Genomic DNA, 21388 nt, shown 5'->3' with positions numbered 1-21388 from the left:
TTTTTAATGGGTCTGTTGCTATACTTGAAACAAAAACCTGACTCTTTAGTCTTTAAAAAGAAACTAAAAATAAATCATGTATCAAGAAATACAAAAATATATTTTCTAATTTATATAATTGTGTTTTTAATATATGTACATCCATTGCGACACATACAAAGAGAATAAATACGTGTTTGTTTTTTATGTTACACAACCGTAGTCATTTCCTGTCACCAGATGGCGCTGTGGCCTTGTTGACACTTGACGCATGGCGCAGTCTACCCCGGATACCAGCGGTTTCACATCCCGGGTATCTCCCTCCCTCATGCTCCTCCTTCACCCGCTCCGCCTCCCTTCCTGCGCTCTCCACCACCGGGGAGGTCCGTAGGCTGCCGAGCTAACTCCCGAAACCCGGGCCCCTGAAGTTTGCGTGCGGCACCGGGAAGAGAAGGTCCCGCTTGCCCCGCACAGCCGCTTGCACATGACGCGGGCTCCGCTGATGTTCGTACCCGGAGCCGAGCGCTCCCCTACGGTGCGACATCTCGGCGCTACCGTGAGCTAACAACATCGATCTTCGCTGCTGCTTCCACCGCCCCCTCTCTGCCTCTGGTCGACCCCGCTACCGATCTGTCACATCGAGCGTTGATTGATTAGCTGGCTCTGGAGCTCCGGGGGCATCCCTCCTATCATCGTCCATCAACCGGTGCAGGAATCCCGATCAGAAGCCTCCTTTTCCCTGCTTCTCTTCTGCCTTTTTTAGGGTCCGCCTCCTCTCTACCTCAGCACCCCCGATGCCGCCTGGTCCATATCCCTGTGTGTAGCACCATCATCTCCTACTTCAATTAAAAACCTTCGTCGGGTCTGTTGCCTTTAATAATCCGACCAAGAAGCGCTTCAAGGCGGCTACAGCCTGCGACGACCCCCGCGGACATCTCTGGTCCTCAAGTCTGATTTTTCCTCTCCTCTCTGCAAACCAGCTGGCTGGCGTGTTCCACTTTCCTCCCACACGCAGCTGCCCCACCGTTCCTTAAATCCTCACCAGCCTCCCAGAGTCGGTCCAACCATCCACACCGCGGCAGGCCTCCGTGACGCCCGCCCCGCGGCGTCCGAGCCACGGGTCCCACCATGCCGGGTCCGGTGGCCGGGAGCAAGGCCCGTGTGTACGCAGACGTCAACACCCTGAAGAGCCGGGAGTACTGGGACTACGAGGCCCATGTTCCAAACTGGAAGTAAGGATATTTCAGCTTAGCTGCATTCATCTGTGTGGAGATTGCAGAGGGGAAAGTGTGGCAGATGGGGGTTTATTATTAAACACGGAGCTGTGAGGGTGTGATGACACCACGGTTGTCCTCCAGTCTGTCTGACACTTCATTCCCCCGCATCTCTGTCCTTTCCTCCCTGTCTGTTGTCTAAATGCCCTGAGATCTGAGCCAGAAACTCCTCATCTCTGGATGAGATTTTGCAACAGAAGAAGTGATTTCACACAAAGCCTAAACAATATATTTATTTATTTTGTGTGTGTGTGTGATTTTTGTCACACATGCTGCTCTTCTGTTTGTCTCTGCAGCAACCAGGAGGACTACCAGCTGGTCCGTAAGCTGGGCAGAGGGAAGTACAGCGAGGTGTTTGAGGCTATCAACATCACTAACAATGAGAAGGTTGTGGTCAAGATCCTCAAGGTGAGCAAGTCTCACACTGGTGCAGCTGGAATTAGAAAAAAACGAAAAATCAATTATGAATTCAGAATCATATATTCAAATTAAGCACTATATAAAAGTGACTTTTTAGTTCAGAAATGTTTTTGCCATGACCTGCACATTCCAGGGGAACATCGCTGACTTGACAGTCACTGACACTCCCCACACGGAGGGTCAAACACAAAAGGTCATTGCTGAAGAAACAGAATGTTCACAGGGTGAACAGCCTGTATCAAACATATTAATGGGAAGTTTGGTGGAAGAAAAAAGTGCAACAGGAGAAACTGATACATGTGCTTTTTTCTGTCAGTTTCCAGTTGTTTGAGTTGTTTTCTGCACCTGTGTCCTCCTCTCTAAGTCTTTTCCTCCAAATTCCTAAGACTTGTTTAAGGTTGACCCGAAGGCCTGCCTCGAGGTTAAAGCAAACACTTCTGTACATCTTTCATCTTTTAAACATGTAATAGAGACTCTTTTGGAGACCGAGTCTTGACAGATAAAAAGTAAACGTCCCTTTGTGATTTGGCACAGACAGGCATGCAGCATGTGATTTGTTTTGGGATCCACAGGATTTCTTGGCACTGTTAAAAAAAAAAAAATGGATTTATAAAACCTAACATTGTCCAGATAAGGATGGACTGAAAAACAAAAACAACTAAATTGCTTAAACAAGCCGAATTATTTATTTATTTTTTTGTCTGTGTGCAAAATAGTAATTTTGTACTGGAGGATTGCAGAGGAGATGGCTGGACAAATCTGGATGTTGTCTGCAGTAATGTGGTTGATGCTCTGGTTCATCCACATTCCACCGCTTACCTGTGAAAAATGAGATCCTCCAGACAACCGACTTACTCAGCTTTAGAGATATGCTGGAAGTCTCATAGTTCCACATCTGAGGGGTTGATTTGGGTTAGTTTAAGTGTCTGATTAGGAATGCCTAATGTGAAGGAGATGTGGATACAGACCCCACTTTATGTTGCTTCTTGCCTTAAAACGTTTAGGGACTGAACTGAACAGTCTCTCCTGGACATACCAAATTAGCTAACTAGTCAAATGGCAAGTAATAAAATCGAGTAAAAATCCAGGAATATATTTTATACGTTACATCCTCATCTTTTGAGGCTTTGATCTCTAATGGTCAGGACATGATGAATTCAACTTTGCCCAGTTTTAGTCAGATGTTTTTTTGCAGAACATAAAACCTGGAGATGATATGTGGGGGTGAGGGGGCTTAAGATAAAAACAAATTAATCCAAAATCTTCAAGATGCCAGACTCAAAGAACCAACCATTTCAGGAGCCGCCATTTTACAGCTTGAACAGGAAGTCTTGTCTGTAGTCGCAGCTTTAGCTGTAATTGCAGCCCAGTCTTTAAGCCAGCTAACAAACCTCTCCTGCTGCTGTTGGAAATCCGAGCAGAAGATTGAAAACACAGCCATAGACGATTGCTGCATAGCTGTAGATGTACGCAGATAAACCGACCTGGCTACTACCGTTCTTGTGCAGCCAGATGATTACTTTCTACAAATGTTTTCAGTCTCTAGGTTTCAGTGCTGAAGTGGGTCAGTGTTGAAGGTGTCCTCCTGCGCTGTGATTGGTTGGTTGTTTTGCAGATGAACATCGGCAGACAAGGATCTGGGGAGTTTGGACGGCCTTTAATTTAATGATCTGGTTCTTGCAAGGTTCTGCTTGATTTCAGTCCAACCTGACGGGCAAAACGAGTTCTACACTGTTGCTACAAACTAAGTACACCCCATGATTCAACAGCCATCTTCAATAAATAGAAATAACCTGAAGACATTTTCTATCCAACTTCATCAAAGTGCTGTGGAGGAATGAAGACCCGCTCTGCTTTCAGGCACAAGGCCTCACATCTGACTCCGGCACACGTTAGTGCGCTGCAGACGTGAGGGTTGACTGAGAGACGTAAAGCAGACCCAAATCATCATCCCACCACCGCCGTACCTGGCAGTTGGTATTCCAAACAAGCAGAACCTGTTCAGGCTTTTCCTGGTTGTCTTGTCATGAATGATGTCATTTCGCATGCCAACTGAGGGATTCGGAGGCTGATATGGAGCTCTTTGGTGCTTTGCAGTTTCGTTCAGTTTTGCACTTTTTAATTGTTGATGTGAATTCGTTCAGAGATGGACTCCTGGGAGGATTGACAGCTTTAAAAAAAAAAAAAGTTTTCCACTTGGAAATACTTTTTCTCACTATCGAATGATGAATTAAAAAAAAAAAAATAGATGGGAAATTGCTCTTTCACATTTTCCAGATAGATGATCAGCATTCATTTCTTCTTTGTGGTGGTTGTTGATGTCTCTCCATCTTGGCGTGGTGTTAGCAAACAACTGTATGCTCTAAACCAGGGATGGCCAAGTCCAGTCCTCGAGAGCCACCATCCTGCAAGTTTCAGATGCATCCCTGCTTCAACACACCTGAATCAAATGACTGGCTCGTTATCCGGCCTCTGTAGAGCTGATCCCGGTCTGTTGGAGTAAGGATACTTCTAAAACTTGCAGGGTGGTGGCTCTCGAGGACTGGACTTGGCCACCCCTGCTCTAAACTAGCAAGATGCCAAACTTGCTCCTGCTTTTGTAAAGACGCTCACTAGATCTAGGCAAGATATCACACATTTATATTGCCATTACTGTGTCAGTCTGTGTGATTTTAGTGTTGCAAAGAATTCTGTGCAGTGCAGTTTTTGTTGGTAATTATAATCCAAGTGTCAGGAACGTACGATTTTCATGCAAATATATTCTGCTTGCTGGATGGAGCCTCTGTGTCCAAGTCACCGAAGGCCGTAGAATGTTTTGGAAGCATCATAATGAAAGAGTAGCAATGAGTAAGGAAATGGGCAATTTTTCTCAGCTCATTGTAATATTTAGCAATAAAATTGTCATTATCTGGGGGTCCTGAAGGGGTTATTTCTTTAAAATAACCACTGAAATAAGCTTTTGTGCTGCTCCGGCTCCCGTTCAGCCGCAAAGATTACAAGATAACCCAAAAATAAGCGGAGGTGTCTCAGCCGAGAGGCGAGGATTAGCCGTCTGTCAGTTAAATGTGAGCTTGGAGCTGAAGGAGAAAGATGCTGAGGAGAGCAGAGAGCAGCAGTAGCAGCAGCGCTGAGGAGAGCAGCATCAGCAGATTCCTGAAACTGCATGTTGGCAAACATTCCTGCTCTCACATATTAATGTAATTTTGCTTCTTCGTCTCCCCATCTGAGGCTTCGGCGTTAAATTGTTAATTTTTTCTTTTTTTTTTTTTTTTTTTTTTTTGCTTTTCATCCATCGATTCAGCCTGTCAAGAAGAAGAAGATCAAGCGAGAGATAAAGATCCTGGAAAACCTGCGAGGGGGGACCAACATAATCCGCCTCGTGGACACAGTCAAAGACCCGGTGGTAGGCCAGCTCGTCTTATGGTTTTTTAATATTTATTTTTTTAGTGGAAATACAGGGCAGATTAAGAGTTGGTGTTGGGAATGGAATATTTGAGTGATTTACAATTTTGGGGGTTAATAATCAGACATTTTGCTACTTTTGCGACGCACCAATATGATTTTTTTCAGTCGCCTTAAGCTTTTAGAGACATCAGTTTGTGATGAAATTAAAACATATGACATCCATAAAGAGAGTCTTCTTGTAAAGTAGTACTAACACAATTTGATGTTAAAGTCACTGGAGATATTCTGTGTGGAAAATAAGATGACCGTTTAAGCTTGACTATTGAGTTACTTGGAAACTCGCCTTGCTAAGTGTGTTTATTTTAAGTTGTTTTTTTTTGTATTTTGAGGACAAAACGAGCATTTGGGCTCTGAAATGCTTTCGGATGACATTTTCCAACTTAGACAAAATTTTATTTTTTCCAAGAACTGGAAAGCTGTTGAAAGACAGATTGCTAAAAAAAAATAAACAAAAACAAAAAAAAAATACTTTGATATGTTGCGTGTTTTAGTTGGTGTGTGCTTACAACAAGCACATTTCTTTGCTGCTGGATTTGGTCTAAAACTAGGGAACAAGAACAAGCGAACTTGAACTTTTTTGTTCAGAGCAAAAATATTACGAGGAGATCGGGAAGGAAGGATGTTTATTCATGCTCTGGCTCAGCCGGGACGTTCTGCAGCGCTGCAGCAGGATCCCTTTTCTTGTGTGTCTGCTCCTGTGAGCGAACCGGGAGCAAGAAAATGATCATTTAGGGTTTATAGTTTTGAGCAGTTTGATTGAAGCGGAGCTTCAGCAGCTTCTGTCTGTTTTTCTGACTCTCTGTCTCTCTGACGGCCACACGCAGTCGAGGACTCCGGCACTCGTGTTTGAATCCATCAATAACACAGACTTTAAGGTACAGTCTCCGCCTCCCTTTTCCTCTTGACGCCGTCGCCTTTCTGCCGTTCTTTAGTTAGATTTTGCTACAGCGGCCGCCCTGATGCAGCTTTCGCTCCTTCTCTGCAGGAGTTGTACCAGAAGTTGACGGATTATGACATTCGTTTCTACATGTACGAACTACTGAAGGTGAGACGTGTTTACTACGCCTTCCTCCCCCCTCCTCTCCGTTCCCTCATTGAGATCAGATCTCAGTTCCTCTCTTTTATTTTACTTCTTATTTCCACGTTCCACCACCAGGCTCTGGACTACTGTCACAGTATGGGAATCATGCACCGCGACGTCAAACCTCACAACGTGATGATCGACCACCAGTTAAGAAAGGTAGGTGGTGCTTTAAATAGCCTCCCATTTGTTTTCGTTTTCTCTCCCCCCCGTCCCCCACACACACACACACACACTATGATTATTATCTGTCATCCTCCTGCTGCAGCTCCCGGTTTATTATCCTTTTATTGTGTTCCCCCCCCGCCCCATTTTGAAGAGGAGAGGGTATCGCATTAATGCGAGCTTTCAGCCCTCGTGTGGGTGCATTTGGAGTTGGATTATTAAAACAACAGCGGAGGTCGTTTCCATCTGAATAAACAAGCTTCCTGTTGTTACAACAAACATTTTCCCATTTAATGAAAGTCCTCGTTTTCTCAATGTGAGCGCGCGCCTGAAAGAACAGACGCCGTTTGAACAAACGCTCCAACTTTCCGGGGTTTCAAAGTGTCCTGAATTGTGGATAAAGTTTCCTGAGAAGTGCGTGGAACCGAGTCTGCTGCATTTATCAAACGTAATAATTGCTTTTTCAAAAGCGGTCGTCTGCAAAGGTGATTTAAAGCAAGAACTGGGTGCAGAAACTGAGGTGAAAGATATACATGGCTGCTTAAATAAGCGCCTGTGCTCGCTAAAATTTAGTCAGATGTTCCCTGGCAGGTTTGAAAGTCGCCCACAGACTTTCTGTGGCCTTCAACAAGCTTCAGGGATATTTCTGATCGGATTTTTGAGCTCCTCTTTTGTAGAATTGGTTCATCTACATGTACAAACATGTAGTCCTGTTTTTTTTTTTCATTATTCCATCCACTCTGTCCCACAGCATGATGCTACCACCAACATACCATTGCATTGAAAGCCTCAACTTGTGACTGTAGATTATTTCCTCTAGATATTGCCTTTGTGGTTAGAAACTCCTTCCTTTGAGTGTTTCTGTTCTTTTCTGTCAACTTGTTCCCTCAGAGTGTGTTTAGTACCAAACAAGATTCAAGTTTGTAGAATTTGGTGGCAGTTGTTCTTCCTGGTTTTATCCGCTTTTTTAACGCAGCAGTACAACGTGGCAGCGTGTTGTGATTCAGCACGTTGCATCTCATTGTAAAGGTCTGTAGGGTTTGAACAACTGGTGGCGACTTTTTAAGGAAACTACTGGAGATTTTAGTCCTCGGTGAGCAAAGACATGAGTTTGCTTTCTCCAGCAGGGGGCAGCAGATGGACGCAGGAGTGCTGCAGCTGCTGTGTTCGTTTGTTGCTCAGCAAAGGACTGATTCTCTTGTGTTTCCTCTGCAGCTACGCCTTATAGACTGGGGGCTGGCAGAGTTTTACCACCCGTCCCAGGAGTACAACGTCAGAGTGGCCTCTCGATACTTTAAAGGCCCCGAACTTCTGGTGGACTACCAGGTAACACCGACCTGAAACCAAACATCCAGCTCATTTATAAAATACATTTACAAAACAACAGGTCTGCCCAAAGCTCTTTACAAAATGCATAAAACCAAGACATTGGGAAAAAAAAAAAAAAAAAAAAATTAAGACCTTCATAAAATTAGGGCTATTGAGGAGGATGTCGACTGAAACTGGGCCATTGGGTTTTTGAGAAAACGTGTTTTAGAAAGAAAGAGACTTAAAGCAGGAAGTAAATACGTCTGCATGCTTTGTTATCTGCAGGTTGTCTCAACCAAAGTGGGTTTATCTGCGAGGCAGAGCTGATTTGTTTATTAAATTTAGACTCTGAGTCCATATTGTCACACAGAGTCTGATGCCTCCTGTTCTTTTTACCAGCTGGGTCTCTTTGTCTTGCAGATGTATGACTACAGTTTAGACATGTGGAGTCTGGGATGCATGCTGGCCAGCATGATCTTTCAGAAAGAACCATTCTTCCACGGACAAGACAATTACGACCAGGTACCCATCTCAGTGGATGGTAAACTGATAATCGAAGGACAATGTTTTTTTTTTTTTTTTTAGAAGCCTTGTTTTTAAAAAGTTTATGGTCTGATACATGGACTCTTGTTTGGTTTTGGTTTGCAGCTGGTGAGAATTGCCAAAGTGCTGGGCACCGACGAGCTGTTCGGTTACCTGCGGAAATATCACATCGAACTGGACCCACGCTTCAAAGACCTGCTAGGACAGTAAGTCCACGCCGCGTCTGACCGTCCTCAGACTGCTGAGAGGCACGGCAGCTGGAAATGTCCACAAGCAACTCCAGAGACGGCTAGCTGCTCAGGATTAAACACCAGTTGTTTACAGAAAGTGAATGCAGTCATAACCAAAACAAAGCAATACTCTTTCATGTAGAGTGTAATGCCTGAGAACCCAGAGCACAAAATGAAAACTCCTCTGGCCTCCACCAAGTTTTTAAATGAGGAAAATGTGTGAAGAATTAACAAAAGAACGACCCTTTAAAAGTGGCGCCACAATCAACAAAAGCTTACTTAAAATGATCTCGAGATTCGGCAGCAATAGCTAGAAGTAACTGTTTATCATTTTCTTTGTGTTGTCATTCAGTTTGTCTCATTACAACAGTTTAATCCTGCTGAGGTCTGTACTTTGACTAGGCCAATGGAAAATCTTGACTTGTCTTTTTCAGCCATCTTCAGCTGTAGTTCTGCCACTCGGTTTGGTGTCGTCGTCTTATTTTTAGCCCAGTTGGGGCCAAGCTTCAGCTACCAGGTGAACTCTTATTACACTGTGGAATCCCCTCTTATACAAATGTTCAAAGTTCATTCGGTTTTATTCAATGGCTGCAAAGTGCCCAGTTCCCGTGGTTGCAAGACAAGCCCATATTGTCACTCCTCCTGTCCCTTTTTTGACAGTTGATACAAGGTGTTCACGCTCAAACATTTGGCTTCGTTTTCCCCAAATGTTGTCGTTGTACTTGGTGGGACATCCACTTCTAAGTATGTCGGTAACTGTATTAAAGGATTTCCACTTGCAGGTAATCTCTCCTCCCCTTGAGAATCATGGACTTTGAATTATTCAGAAATGGCCAAGTGATCCTTCCTAGATTGATGGACAGAAACCATTTCTTTGTGAGGTCGTTGCTGATGTTGTTCCATTGCATTGCTGTCAATACACACTTATCTGCAGCAATGTCTTGCTACACCGACGATGATCAGCTAGTCTGGGCTTTCCACCTGCAGCTCAGATGAGCATCACGACCTGCGAAAAAGAAGTTTAATATTTGACCAATCATGAATGATCTGGTGTAACATTCGTTCAGATTTTTACTGGGCTTTGCAAACGTGTGCATCCTTTATTTCTGTCCATGCAGGCAGAGCAGGAAGCGATGGGAACAGTTTGTGCAGACTGAGAACCAGCATTTAGTGAGTCCTGAAGCTCTGGACCTGCTGGACAAGCTGCTCCGCTACGACCACCAACAGAGACTGACAGCCACCGAGGCCATGGAGCACCCTTACTTCTGTAAGCATCGCATCTACACTTTTCAGTAGTTCACCAAAAATCTGATCTAATTGAGTAAATGTACAAAACTGAAAGTGGCTCCCCCTTTTTTTTGTCCCTGCAGATCCTGTAGTAAAGGAGCAGTCTCTATCAAACTCTGACAACAACATGGTTTCTAGTGGCAACACTACAGCACGATAAAAGGTAAATGTTAATATTACTGCAATATATATTTTTTTTCCTCATTGTGAAAAATGTCAGACACAATGTAAGCCTTTGTTCTAGAGTGGATGTGTCTGATCTTCTGGAAATTGTTGCTGTTCTAAAAGTGTTGTCGATAGGCGATTTGAACTATTTCAGACATTTCCTGGGAGTTGAAGCTGATGACTAACATTTTCTACAGAGGTCTAATTATGTTTTTCAAGAATAGACAATAAAATAAGTGTTTCTTTGTTAAAAGCAGTGACTTAGAGTGTAATGTATTTATTCTGTTTTCACTATTCATTTATTGTTCAACTTTTACTGGTTCAATTTTGGGCTCCTTATAACTAACTTGGCACTCAGAGCCTCCTGTTTAAATTGCTTAATGACTCAGTGGTTTGTTTGTAGGTGTAATCTTTAAAATCAATAATGCTTAATTTTTTTATTATTATTTTTTTATGTGATTTTCAAAACGATATTACCAAAAACTATCGACGTGGTTTAGAAAAAAAAAAAGAGAGAAATCAAAGAAATAGTCATTCTTATTTTGGCTGACTGATATTATTCTCCTTAATTTAGCTAAGTTGATATTTGTTTGTCTTTATCTCAATGGAAAGAGAATCCATGCTCTTGAATCATGTCAGTGAGCTCTAAAAAGTTATCACTACTCATTTGGTCTCAGTTGTCATGCCTAAAAGATTTCTCCATAGCTTCTTCCTTTTACCCTCTAGAGGGCGCTATAGGTCAGTAAGACCTATAATACTGGAATAAAAACCTTTCCATTCCCTTCCTCAGTAACACAAATGTTGCCTTACAAAAAAAATGTTGCATCCGATCGCTCATTGCGATGAGCGGTCAGATGCATTTCATTGTTCATGTTTTGCTTCAAAATGGCCTCGGATGCAGTCGACCGCTACTAAGAACAATTCAGCTTTTTGAACAATTTTCTGGATCATCAAGAACTTGATGATCTGTAACACCATCATGATGCCGCTAACGAGCCATGAGGAGGAGAGCCTTCTTGTAATCGATTGCTCTTTTTTTTTTTTTGCTCTTTTCACAGAAGTGGAAGGAAGATGGATGTCTGTTACCTCAACTTTGTAACCGCTTGTGTCAGAAACTTTGACGAAGTGTACAGCAACAAATGGCTCAAAGCGACTCGGACCAGTTTACACATTCACAGAAACGTTCACACGGACAAAACGTCAATGCAAGCACACGTCTCCAAACACAAACAGATGCAGAAACAAACACAAAAAAACCGCCCTCCTCTTTCTTCTCCTCCTCTGTGTCGGTTTGTGATTGGCTCGTCCTGGTTTCCTGTCTGGCAATCTGACCAATGACCTTGAAGCTGCTGCTCCCCACTCCTTTGACTGCTTCCTGTCCCGTCCTGTCTGGGTCTCATGTAGGTCAACAAAGACATTTAAAGTCCTCTTGTTTGTCATCCTTTCATCCCCCATTTTTATGTTTCCTTCTTAATTGACTGCATCAGCATGGAGAATGAACAGGAGGTCTAATTTTCATTTTATTTTTTTTCTTTCCCTGCCCGTCTTTGCCTTTCCATCTTCCTCCTCCCCAACAGGCGTCTTAGCACTACTCCAGATCTGATGGCATGGTGGACTCTCTAGATAATATGATAAATATAATATTAATGACAAATAAATGATTTTTATTTAGATGAATCTATTATGTTGTAAGTGGTTTTATTCCTCCCGGGCGATAATTTGTTAAAAAGACGACGATTTATTTGTTTACAGAATGTCTAAATGTGGTGAAAAAGCTCAGGTTGTCCATGTGAGGCAACCTTACATGCAGTTTCTTTGTTTTGGTTAAACCTGGATTGGACATGTGGACTAAAGAGCCCCGTTTTAAATTTGCTTTCTTGTTGTAGAGTTGTGAGGGAGGGTGCTTTGCGGGGCGGGAGCTCCGAGGCAGAACTTTGGGTAAATAGTCGGCGCATTTGTGAGCGGGCATTGAGGGACCCTCGAATGTCTGCCACAAGAGACTTTAAGGATTTCTCAAACATGCATGAAAGAACCAAAGCGACACTCCAGGTATGTTTGTGATGAAGAAAAGACATCCATTTTCTTACACCCTTGTCCCTTATTGGAGCCGTTGCTGGTGCCCATCTCCAGCTAACGTTCCAGACAAGAGGCAGGGTCACCCTGGACAGGTCGCCAGTCTATCGCAGGGCAACACAGAGGCAGACAGGACAAACAGCCATGCACACACACACACTCACACCTAGGGACAATTTGGAGAGGCCAATTAACTTGACTCATGTTTTTGGACTGTGGGAGGAAACCGGAGTACCCGGAGAAAACCCACCATGCACAAGGAGAACATGCAAACTCCATTTAGAAAGGCCCAGGCCGGGAATTGAACCCAGAACCTTCTTGCTGCAAGACAACAGCTCTACCAACTGCACCACTGTGCAGCCCAAGAAAAGACATTATAACTTGATATAGAGTTCAAAAAAGCCGATTTTTACCTAACATTCCCAACATCATTTAAAAAAACAAAAAAAACAGGAAATAACTGTAGATGTTTTTATTTATTGAGTTTTGAGTTTTCTCTAATCAAAACAAGTTATACATTTCTCAGGTATACTCATAAATAACACGCTCTAATAACTGGTTAAATGTCCATTAGCAAGTTGCAGAAAAATGAGATGCTTTTTGTAGTCTTAAACAAGTTCCTGACATACTGCCTGGATATTTGATGACTGTTCTTAGCAGAACTGGTCAGGTTTCTTTAAATTGGATGGTTGCCTGGTAGGAACCTAGCTGGTAATTATGTCTGATGGGTATACGGTTTATCTTCCGTCTTGACTGTTGGATGCTTGGGATTTGTCTGTAATGTATGATCTCACTCTCTGTTTGAACCCTTTGGTGCCTGTTCTGGATGAACCAGCTCCCTGCAAAATGACTTAACATCACCTTTACTGGTGTGTATGTTTGCAGAGGTGCAGTCAGCTAGTATTTAAGCTATAAAAAAAGAAATGTTTACATTATTTTTTTTTTAGAAATAATCATTAACATGATCAGATTCATCATGACGACTTTTAGATTTGTTGTGTTGAACAAAAGTTGTGAAAATCCATATAGTTTGTCCCAGATTAACGAATAAGACTCTGGACAGTAGATTAGTGATTAGTTGATTCATTTTCTCTCCACAGGTGTGTATGTCTATTACCATTCAATGAGCACAAATCCAAAAATCTTCATCAAGTTGCAATTTTTGCAAATTAAACTTATGCAAAGGTCGAGGATTTTTCAGACCAGGAAAAGAAACTCAAATAATCAACTTTCAAAATTTTCCTCGAGAGTGGTGCAGTAAGCATTTAGGTTGATGTCATGGTTGCAAAAAAATATATATAAAAATTTCCCCAGGGTGGCACGGTTCCCCTGTACAGGTCACCAATGAGCTGTTGTTTTTCTTGATTGCAGCTCTGAGGTATCACCTTCCTGCTTGTGCAGAAACCAGAGCTTCAGCTTCCTGTTGGACAAACTGAGGCTCACATTCAGGTCCACCCTGAAACAAACACACATCCTCTTCTCACATGCACCTAAGGCATGAAACATTCAACAGACGACTAGTCCAATTAGTACTGTACCCTTCAGAAAAACATTGGCCAGCTCTCTGCTGTTCTAATGTAAAAGCTGAGCTGTACTTTCCACCTAACCTTACACGGCTTTAGGTTGTTTTAAATGAAGTACGCTTCTTACTGACTTTTCCTTTGGCACATTTAATCTCCAAATGACAAAAAAAAAAAAACAACAACAATAGGTTCACCTTTTAGGGGTTCTTTTCAGCATGCAACATTAGAAATGTGGATGTTATGAAACGTTTTACGGTTTTTCTTTGGGCATTTCTTGAAGAACTGTGCAAAGAGTTGATATTTGACTTGAAATTTTCAGAGACTCCGGTGTTGCTTTCTTTTACTTTTATTGAGGCACTCATAGGAAGGTGTATTTCTTTTTGCTAAATTTTAAAACAAAGAGAGATTTTATTACTTTCTTCAAATTACACAATCGTCAGATGCCTGAAGGTGCTACTTTCATCTGTTTAGTGTACATATACTGAAGGACCACTCAGAGAGGAAGAAGCCATTATTTTAAAAAAGTTAACAAAAAAGAAACCTGATTAGTTTACAAACGGACACAGGGGCAACAACATTTTCCCCACATCATGTATCCTGTCATACTGTAAGATGCTTTAAGAAGTCCCCAAAACCCTAAAACATCACCATTGGCCTGTGGTTTGATTTTCTGCTGTTTGCATGAAAGTGCATATTTCTACAATCAAAATTGTGCCAGTAGGAAACCTTTACTCTCTAAGGAAAACATGAAGGCTAAACTAAAGTCTGCTAGAGTGATAAAGACCAGGGTTTCTTGGATCATATTCGTTGAATAGATAAATGTAAAATGTAATTATCTTAAATTTTGTTTGGGGGTTCTTTGACCTGTCCAGCTCAACATCACAGAATTTACCATGAATTTTAAGAATCAAAGGCTGCTTGAGGAAAACCTTTTTTAAATGAAAAAAAAAAGTTCAAATTGAAACAGAAGTGGTTCCTGTGACATGAAAAAAAAGTGCAAAACACATCAGTACAGTCAACAATATCTGGAGGAGAATTAAGAAATGGAAAGACCTGGACCTAGTCAAAGCTCAGATTGCATGAGGACTAGGGTAAACTTTTCTCAGGACGATATCAGAGACTGGTAAGTATCCATAATGGATTCTGATCAGATGCCAGAAACACTTCAGCAAACTCAAAGCAGAAGAGCAAATTCGCTCAGAGTCAGAGTCGATGGCCCAGTGAATGAAGAGCCGCCCTTTCAAATAATTTGAATAATCACCACAACAGTCCAAAACAAACCTAAATACATTTCCCTCTCTATGTATTTTTCCACCTGCACCCAAGCATGGTGTGATCAGTTTACAGTGTCTGCTTGGTGGGACATGAATTAAAACCGATACATTTTTGCTTTGTTTTTAAAACGTCCATTTGTTGCTTGGCTGTTACATTCCAAAATGTTCCGTTTTGTATAGTAGGATGTACATCTGATTTTAATGTACATCTGATTTTAATGTTTTTTGCAGTAATTTGCAACGTAACAAACACTTAATTTGAGCTTGCATTTGTATCTTCTGGTTTATTTTTATTTGAAAGAACATTATTTTCTAGTTTTAGTCAGATAAAGGATGAGTCAATTCTCCATTTTATCTGAATTTACCATGTATTATTCAAAAATATAGGCACAAACATGTGAATACTGTGTGTGTGTGTGTGGGGTGGGGGGGGACAAGCAGACCAGCTAGCATTTTACAAATGTAAAATTTTATTTTATCATGTAATTCAAACTGGGCAGACATGCCATAAATTTATATTAATCACGTGTTGAAATTTTCTTCTTAACTTTAACAGAGACGTCGTCAATGCTGCCATGTTATATCATCATTGGAATAAGTCAACAAAAGTCCAGAAGAAAGAAAATATCTTTTATCTGACATAAAGATGGACACTGCAGAGACAAAGTGAAAACGGAAATGTAGCTTAAATGACTTTTTTTGGAGAAACTCTCCACTTTCATCTCAGGCACTCCTGAAGGACAAACCACTCAATCCTCCACCAACATATTCGTACACACAGCCAGCTGCCCAAATTCAAGTTATCCTCTTTTCAGATTAGACTGAAAAAGTTGATGATGAGGAGAATCTCCCATGTCTCTTCGACAGTCAGAACTGGGTGGTAAACTGGTTCCTGCTGGTTCAACACTGGAGCCGGTGGGTCAGCTAACTCGTCTTAAGCTGCGCTTGCGCCTGAGACAACAGGGGGCGCATTTCCTCTCCGACTTGACCCCCGGCGACGCCGGGGCTTGAGATGAAGAGCCCTGCTTCCTGCGCGGACACAAAGAGACACCGGACACAGAGGCTGAGAAACGAGAGGAGGAAGTTTTTGTTCTCCAGAGAGACACTAAAGAAAGTGCTGAATTATTAACAGCTGACTCCCATGGCTCCTGTTAGAGAACGAGGGGGTGATCTGAGGCGAACAGATGACCAAAACCTGCACAAACAGGCTGGGCGATCGCCTGAAAACCAGAACAAACCTGTCCTCTAGGACCGGAGACCTGCACGATGTAGATCTCTGGTAGGGCTCAACTGATTAAAAGTGAAGGTGTTGATAAAAACAAAAACAGAGACACCTCTTAATGTGTCTTTCTTAAAAGTTATGACTTCTCAAAATCATATAGTTGAAAAGTTAACAGCAAGAAACTAGTAGAAAAAGTTACACACATCTAAATTTGGGATATTCTACTACATTTTGTTCATGTTTTCACATTCCTGAAACTTTTTTGCTTTTTTTTGTGTGTCATGTAACAACTACAAATTTCAGGGTAATGTATTTGGATTTTTTGCATTTAACACAAAATGTAGGACATGGACGGGAATTAACAATTTGATTCCAGCAACATCCAGTTTCCAGTAAATTCTGACCAGAAAATAATTTCCACAGCAGAACAATCCCCCCACCATGTGTTGAACAGGACGTGGGACTCCTTCAGGCTGATGCATAAAGGGCAGATTTGTGGAGAGCATGAATAACACTCTTCGTCTCCCACCTGAGCTGTGAACCTCTGCAGCCCCTCCACAGTTAGCAGTGGGGTCTCAACTGGTTCTTTGATTAATTTAGCTGGATGGACAATTTGCTTGTTATTATCTGCTTTCAGCTGCAGCGACGCCAGCAAATTATTTCTTAACCTAGCTGCATTGTGTTTGTCAATAATCATGATGTAGCAATATTTTAACATACATAACAGAGTTTTTGGTATTTTCATGATTTCTTTTTCAACATAAGATTTCCACATTTGTGTCAGACTTTTGCTGCTTCTCACCTGGCGATTGCAGCAGCTTCTCGGTTCCTGACCTGCTTCATCACCTTTAGCATGCGGCAGATCTGCCATAGGGTCATTCTTGGAGCGTGGCAGGCCAGGCGGGGCAGTGGGGCACAGCGAGGGCCCCGGTACTTGAGGAGCGACAGGTAGTTGCGGCCTGCAGGTCCTCTGCCAAACAGCTGCAGGGGCTGGACGCTGGCATAGCAGGACGCAAACTGTGTGAGATGAAGCAGATTTTCACTTCCTGTGGACAAGTAACTTTTTCAAGTTACTTCATGTCTGTTAAATTTTCAGTGCAAATCAAAGCTTCAGATTTATTTAGTTACTTTATATTTATTTTTATCCAGTTCAAGTACATATACTGTTCTCAAATGTTGATAAGATTTCTTTCAGCCATAATTTCCAGGCCACAAGGAACTACTGTATTTCAAAAGGATGTTCCCTGCTAGAGCTTTTAAATGGCAAAAATAACACCAATAATGCTATGGAGGCAATGATTTTTATTTATTAATTTTTTATTTCTGAAAACACAAAGCCAACATCTTTAAATGTTTAGGAATTAAATAAACACTTGAGAGCATATTTGGACATTATTGAATTTTCAGTTAAGTTAAATTTATTTGGAAGAAAATTCAACAGCTTAATTGATTTGTGATGATATTTATCTCCCCGGTTTACAAAAATAAGACATTTTTAAAAAGGGTAAGCAATGAAAATACTTGTAACAGTAGGGTCCACATCAGACAGAAATGTAGTTAAAATATGATTTTACTTATACAAAACAATACAGTAATGAAGGGCGTAGTTCATTATTGCTGCTGCTGTTTCTACAGACTGAATTAAAAAAATGCAAAGTGTGCTGAAGTTCTTCAATGTGACTCCTACTATAGAAGAACAATAATAAAATAATTTTACCGCTATTGCAACATGGAAAACAAGCGATAAGCATCCAAATTCTGCTGTTGCTGTTATCTCTCCAATCCATTTATCAGCTGAGGCATAATTGAACCTGCAGCTGACGCAGCCAAACAGGATAAGGTCATCTGCACGTCATTTACACTTCAGATGATACACCCACACCCTGATGCATGCAGCCATTTCATAAGTGTACGTGTCTACCTTTTTAAAACTCACACACGCACGCACGCACGCACGCACGCACACACGCACACACACGCACACACACACACCTACAGAGCTGTACTGATTCATTTACAGCCTTTAGAAAAGCTGACACTTTATGGCCTCGTTCTTTTCTTTTATTGTATCACTGTCGTATAACAAATTAAAAAAGCCATCAAATTTTCATGTTTGAGCTTTAAGCATAAACGTAATTCCTATTAATCAGCCTAATTTTTACCTTTTTTTCCTAAATTTTTATATGCTCATTTTTCAAGGTCTTTTAAAGTTTTTCTTTGCACCTTGGCATCTTTTTTTTTTATTTTACTTATTGTCAGCCATAGATTTTACTGTTTTCAGATCAATGTTTTCTGCTTTGCTTTTTTTCCCCTGTCATTTATCTCAAACCTATAAATCAATCAGATTAAAAGAAAAAAAAAAAAAGGCTTCTAAATTCAAGGCATGACCTGGTCTGGCACACACAGCAAAGAAACAACTTTAAATCAGAGTTTTAGTCTCTTTCCTGATATAAAATTGAATTTTTATCCAACAAGTTGTTGAGCTCTGTCACTCATTAATAAACGATAGTAAACCATGATCCCCTGCTCTTGCTCTTTTCTCCTTTTCCTCTGTCTGCTTTATCAATGATAGCTTTTCTTTGACAACCTAATAGGAAGATTTTTGCAATTTAAAAGCAAAATTTAGAAACCTGTCTTCAGTCTCCCGGCAACCAGCACAGCCAGCCTGACATACAATGATAATCTTTTTCCTTTTGTTTTTCTTTTAGCTACACAGCTGTTAAATACTGTTTATCTGCCTCAGATAGCATTTTAGATCTCGCAGTTCTTTTTTTCCCTTGTTTATCCTCAACTGTTTGCAATTTTGAGGTTAATCTGTGGACAAAAGGAGTGAAATAACATCCAAATCATGTTAAAACCTTCATAAAGTCTTACAGAAGCTCTTGAACAATTCACCAAGATCATTTTTTAAAGACTACTAGAAAGTTTGGCTCCTTGAAAGTTAGAGTTTGACAATCCATACTCATCTCTTACTCACAGGAACAACGGCAGCCATGGATGTGCGTTGGTGATTTCCTGTAAAGAAACGATCAGCTTTCGACGTGTTCCCGTCTTATAGATGTCGAGATGACCAGGCCTTCAACCAGACCAATCGCTGCTGAGAAACTAAGATGTCTCTCCTCCCACATCTGGCATCACCTCAGTTAGGTTACTCTCAACACGAAAACACACACACATACCTGACAGAGTCAGATTACAAGAACACTAACGTGGTTTATTATTAAGGAGTCTTTTTGTTGTGCCTGGTATATTTAGAAGCTGCTGTAATACTGGGAAAAACAAGAACAAGCATGTAGGTGGGGTGACCAGGTTAAAGAGTAAAAAAAAAAAAAAAACAACAAAACTGTAGAAACAATGACTGCACCAAAAGATATGCAGACAAAGTAGGCAGTAGCAGGTGATCACTGGAAGAATAAACATGTAGAAATCTGTACAACTCCTTTAGGGCGAGAAACAAGCCAGGTGTCACACAGCATGACACAAAGTGATTCTGGACAATGGGATGGACGCTTCGCCGCGCATCATTCCGTCATTCTGGGCAATCTGATACGCTGCTGACGGAAAATGACAGGGGACCTCCACTTTGTGATGTGGTTTGGACCTCAGAGAAAGAAGAAACTGAAGACGGGGCTGGTTTGCCAACACAAGTCACCTTCTGAACCCCTGTCAGCCCATTTTTGGCCATGTAAAACTGCAGCTACAAAGAGGAGGAATTAATTATGGATGCTGTTTGTTGTGTGACCATGCAGCAAACAACATCAGAGGTGAAGTGCAGTATTTCGCGAACAGGCCAAAAAGTTAAATTTTGACATCTGCTGTGTGTCACGGCTTGTGGTAGCTTCCTTTTTTGACAAAGGATTTCTCTTAACCCTGCATCCATAAAGACCGGATTTATGATTTATGTGCGGGTAACAGTTGTCCAGTCGACTGACTTCCCGATCACCTGTATTTACACAGACACAAAATTACACACAGTTGGACTTCATTTACAAATAACTTGACTGCTAAGGAAAGATGGGTTTTATTCAGGGGTAACAGAGAGAAGTAGTCTGAACTCAAATTCATGCCACATTTTCAGATTTTTATTCATAAAATGATTTTAAAATCATGCATCTTTTTCCTTCGACATGAACATTATATGCTGCTTTGCGATCACATATAATCCCAACACAACTGAAAAAATTGTAATCATCAATTACATCAATTACAACGTGAGAGTTTCTGCTGTGTTTTGGTGTCTTTTTTAGTTTGGATCTTGTTGAGCCATTGTCTATAGTGGTTATTTCTTGCAGGGTTGTTGGTGCCTGTCTCCAGCTGTCATTGGGAGAGATGCAGATTACAGCCTGGTTCATTCAGGCAACACAAAGACACACAGGACAAACAACCAGGACAGTATTACCATAACAACCATGTTTTTGGACTTTGGGAAGAAGTTGGAGTACCCAGAGATAACCCATGCATGCACCGGGAGAAAATGCAAACTCTATGCATAAAGACCCCAGGCTGGCATTTGTGTGTGTTATTCTGATCCTGCGCTGCCACCTGCTGTTTTCAATAAGTAGCAACAATTTGATGAGCAGTTTTTATTTTCCAACATGGTGGAGGACCATGTGAGGATATAGAAGTAAGAATGAAGCGGTTCAAAGATCAGGACATTTACATTTTGGATTTGGAAAAAATCCCCAGATCTTAAAACCACTAAGTGATCTCTAAATCTCTAAAAACAAGTAAAGAAACCAACTAACTGTGATGAATTTCACACACACAAGACAAGACCAGAATTCATCCATCCCAGCTTGTTATAAATAAATTATGTCTTTACACATTTTATTGACAGAACAAACAGACAAGCGTCTGGGTCACCTAAGAGAAACAGAGGTTTAAGCACACAGCTGTTTTAAAAGCTATCTTATAAACATATTCCCTATGCTGACTCCTTCTGCTTATGGCAAGGTCACCTAAGATTTACCATGAGTGGCAAAAGGCAACAGTTGTTAAATTGTTCTATTTTGTGGAAATCACTTGTAGTTACTTTTCCTAAAAGTGCCCTGTGTAAGTAAATTAATTTTAACGTGCAGTTCTAAACACCTGGACTTGGCCATTGAAACACCTTGTTTCTTTTCATTTTACTTTTCATGCTGCTGCTAAGTAAGTGTTGTTGTTCTAAGATGCAGTCTTTGTAAACCTAATTCATGGAGTCATGTTTCTAATTTAATTCTTCATAAGATAGCGTTCTTCAGTCTTTCTCTAAATGTCGTGCCTTTAACTTGTTTTAACTTGTTATAATATCTTAAAACGTACATGTGCACCTAGGATGCAGCAGCTTGTCACTTGTCTCCAGTTCAGCAGTAACTTTATGCATGAGGTGGGAGTCATTGT

The 21388-nt window shown here is 41.3% G+C and overlaps 1 protein-coding gene across 1 annotated transcript; it reads left to right on the top strand.

The window, feature by feature from the left end:
* The first annotated feature begins 247 nt into the window (after positions 1-247).
* On the top strand, positions 248-11598 carry csnk2a2b (casein kinase 2, alpha prime polypeptide b). Its single transcript, XM_007558599.2, has 12 exons — positions 248-1211; positions 1550-1661; positions 4975-5076; positions 5963-6013; positions 6124-6183; positions 6295-6378; positions 7600-7710; positions 8113-8214; positions 8341-8441; positions 9584-9732; positions 9836-9915; positions 10976-11598. Exons 1-11 carry the CDS (start codon positions 1108-1110, stop codon positions 9910-9912), a joined length of 1053 nt encoding a protein of 350 aa, XP_007558661.1. The 5' UTR covers positions 248-1107; the 3' UTR covers positions 9913-9915; positions 10976-11598.
* The last annotated feature ends 9790 nt before the right edge of the window (positions 11599-21388 follow it).

The sequence above is a fragment of the Poecilia formosa genome, unplaced genomic scaffold (genome assembly GCF_000485575.1).
Source record: "Poecilia formosa unplaced genomic scaffold, Poecilia_formosa-5.1.2 Scaffold97, whole genome shotgun sequence".
NCBI lineage: Eukaryota > Metazoa > Chordata > Actinopteri > Cyprinodontiformes > Poeciliidae > Poecilia > Poecilia formosa.
This window is presented reverse-complemented; position numbering and strand designations above follow the sequence as displayed.

Bases quoted from the DNA above. Each gene is read 5' to 3' on its own strand.
- csnk2a2b (XM_007558599.2), top strand. From the start codon at position 1,108: ATGCCGGGTCCGGTGGCCGGGAGCAAGGCCCGTGTGTACGCAGACGTC. The intron at 7,711-8,112 runs GTAACACCGACC...TTTGTCTTGCAG, and splicing joins AACTTCTGGTGGACTACCAG to ATGTATGACTACAGTTTAGA. The intron at 9,733-9,835 runs GTAAGCATCGCA...TTGTCCCTGCAG, and splicing joins CATGGAGCACCCTTACTTCT to ATCCTGTAGTAAAGGAGCAG.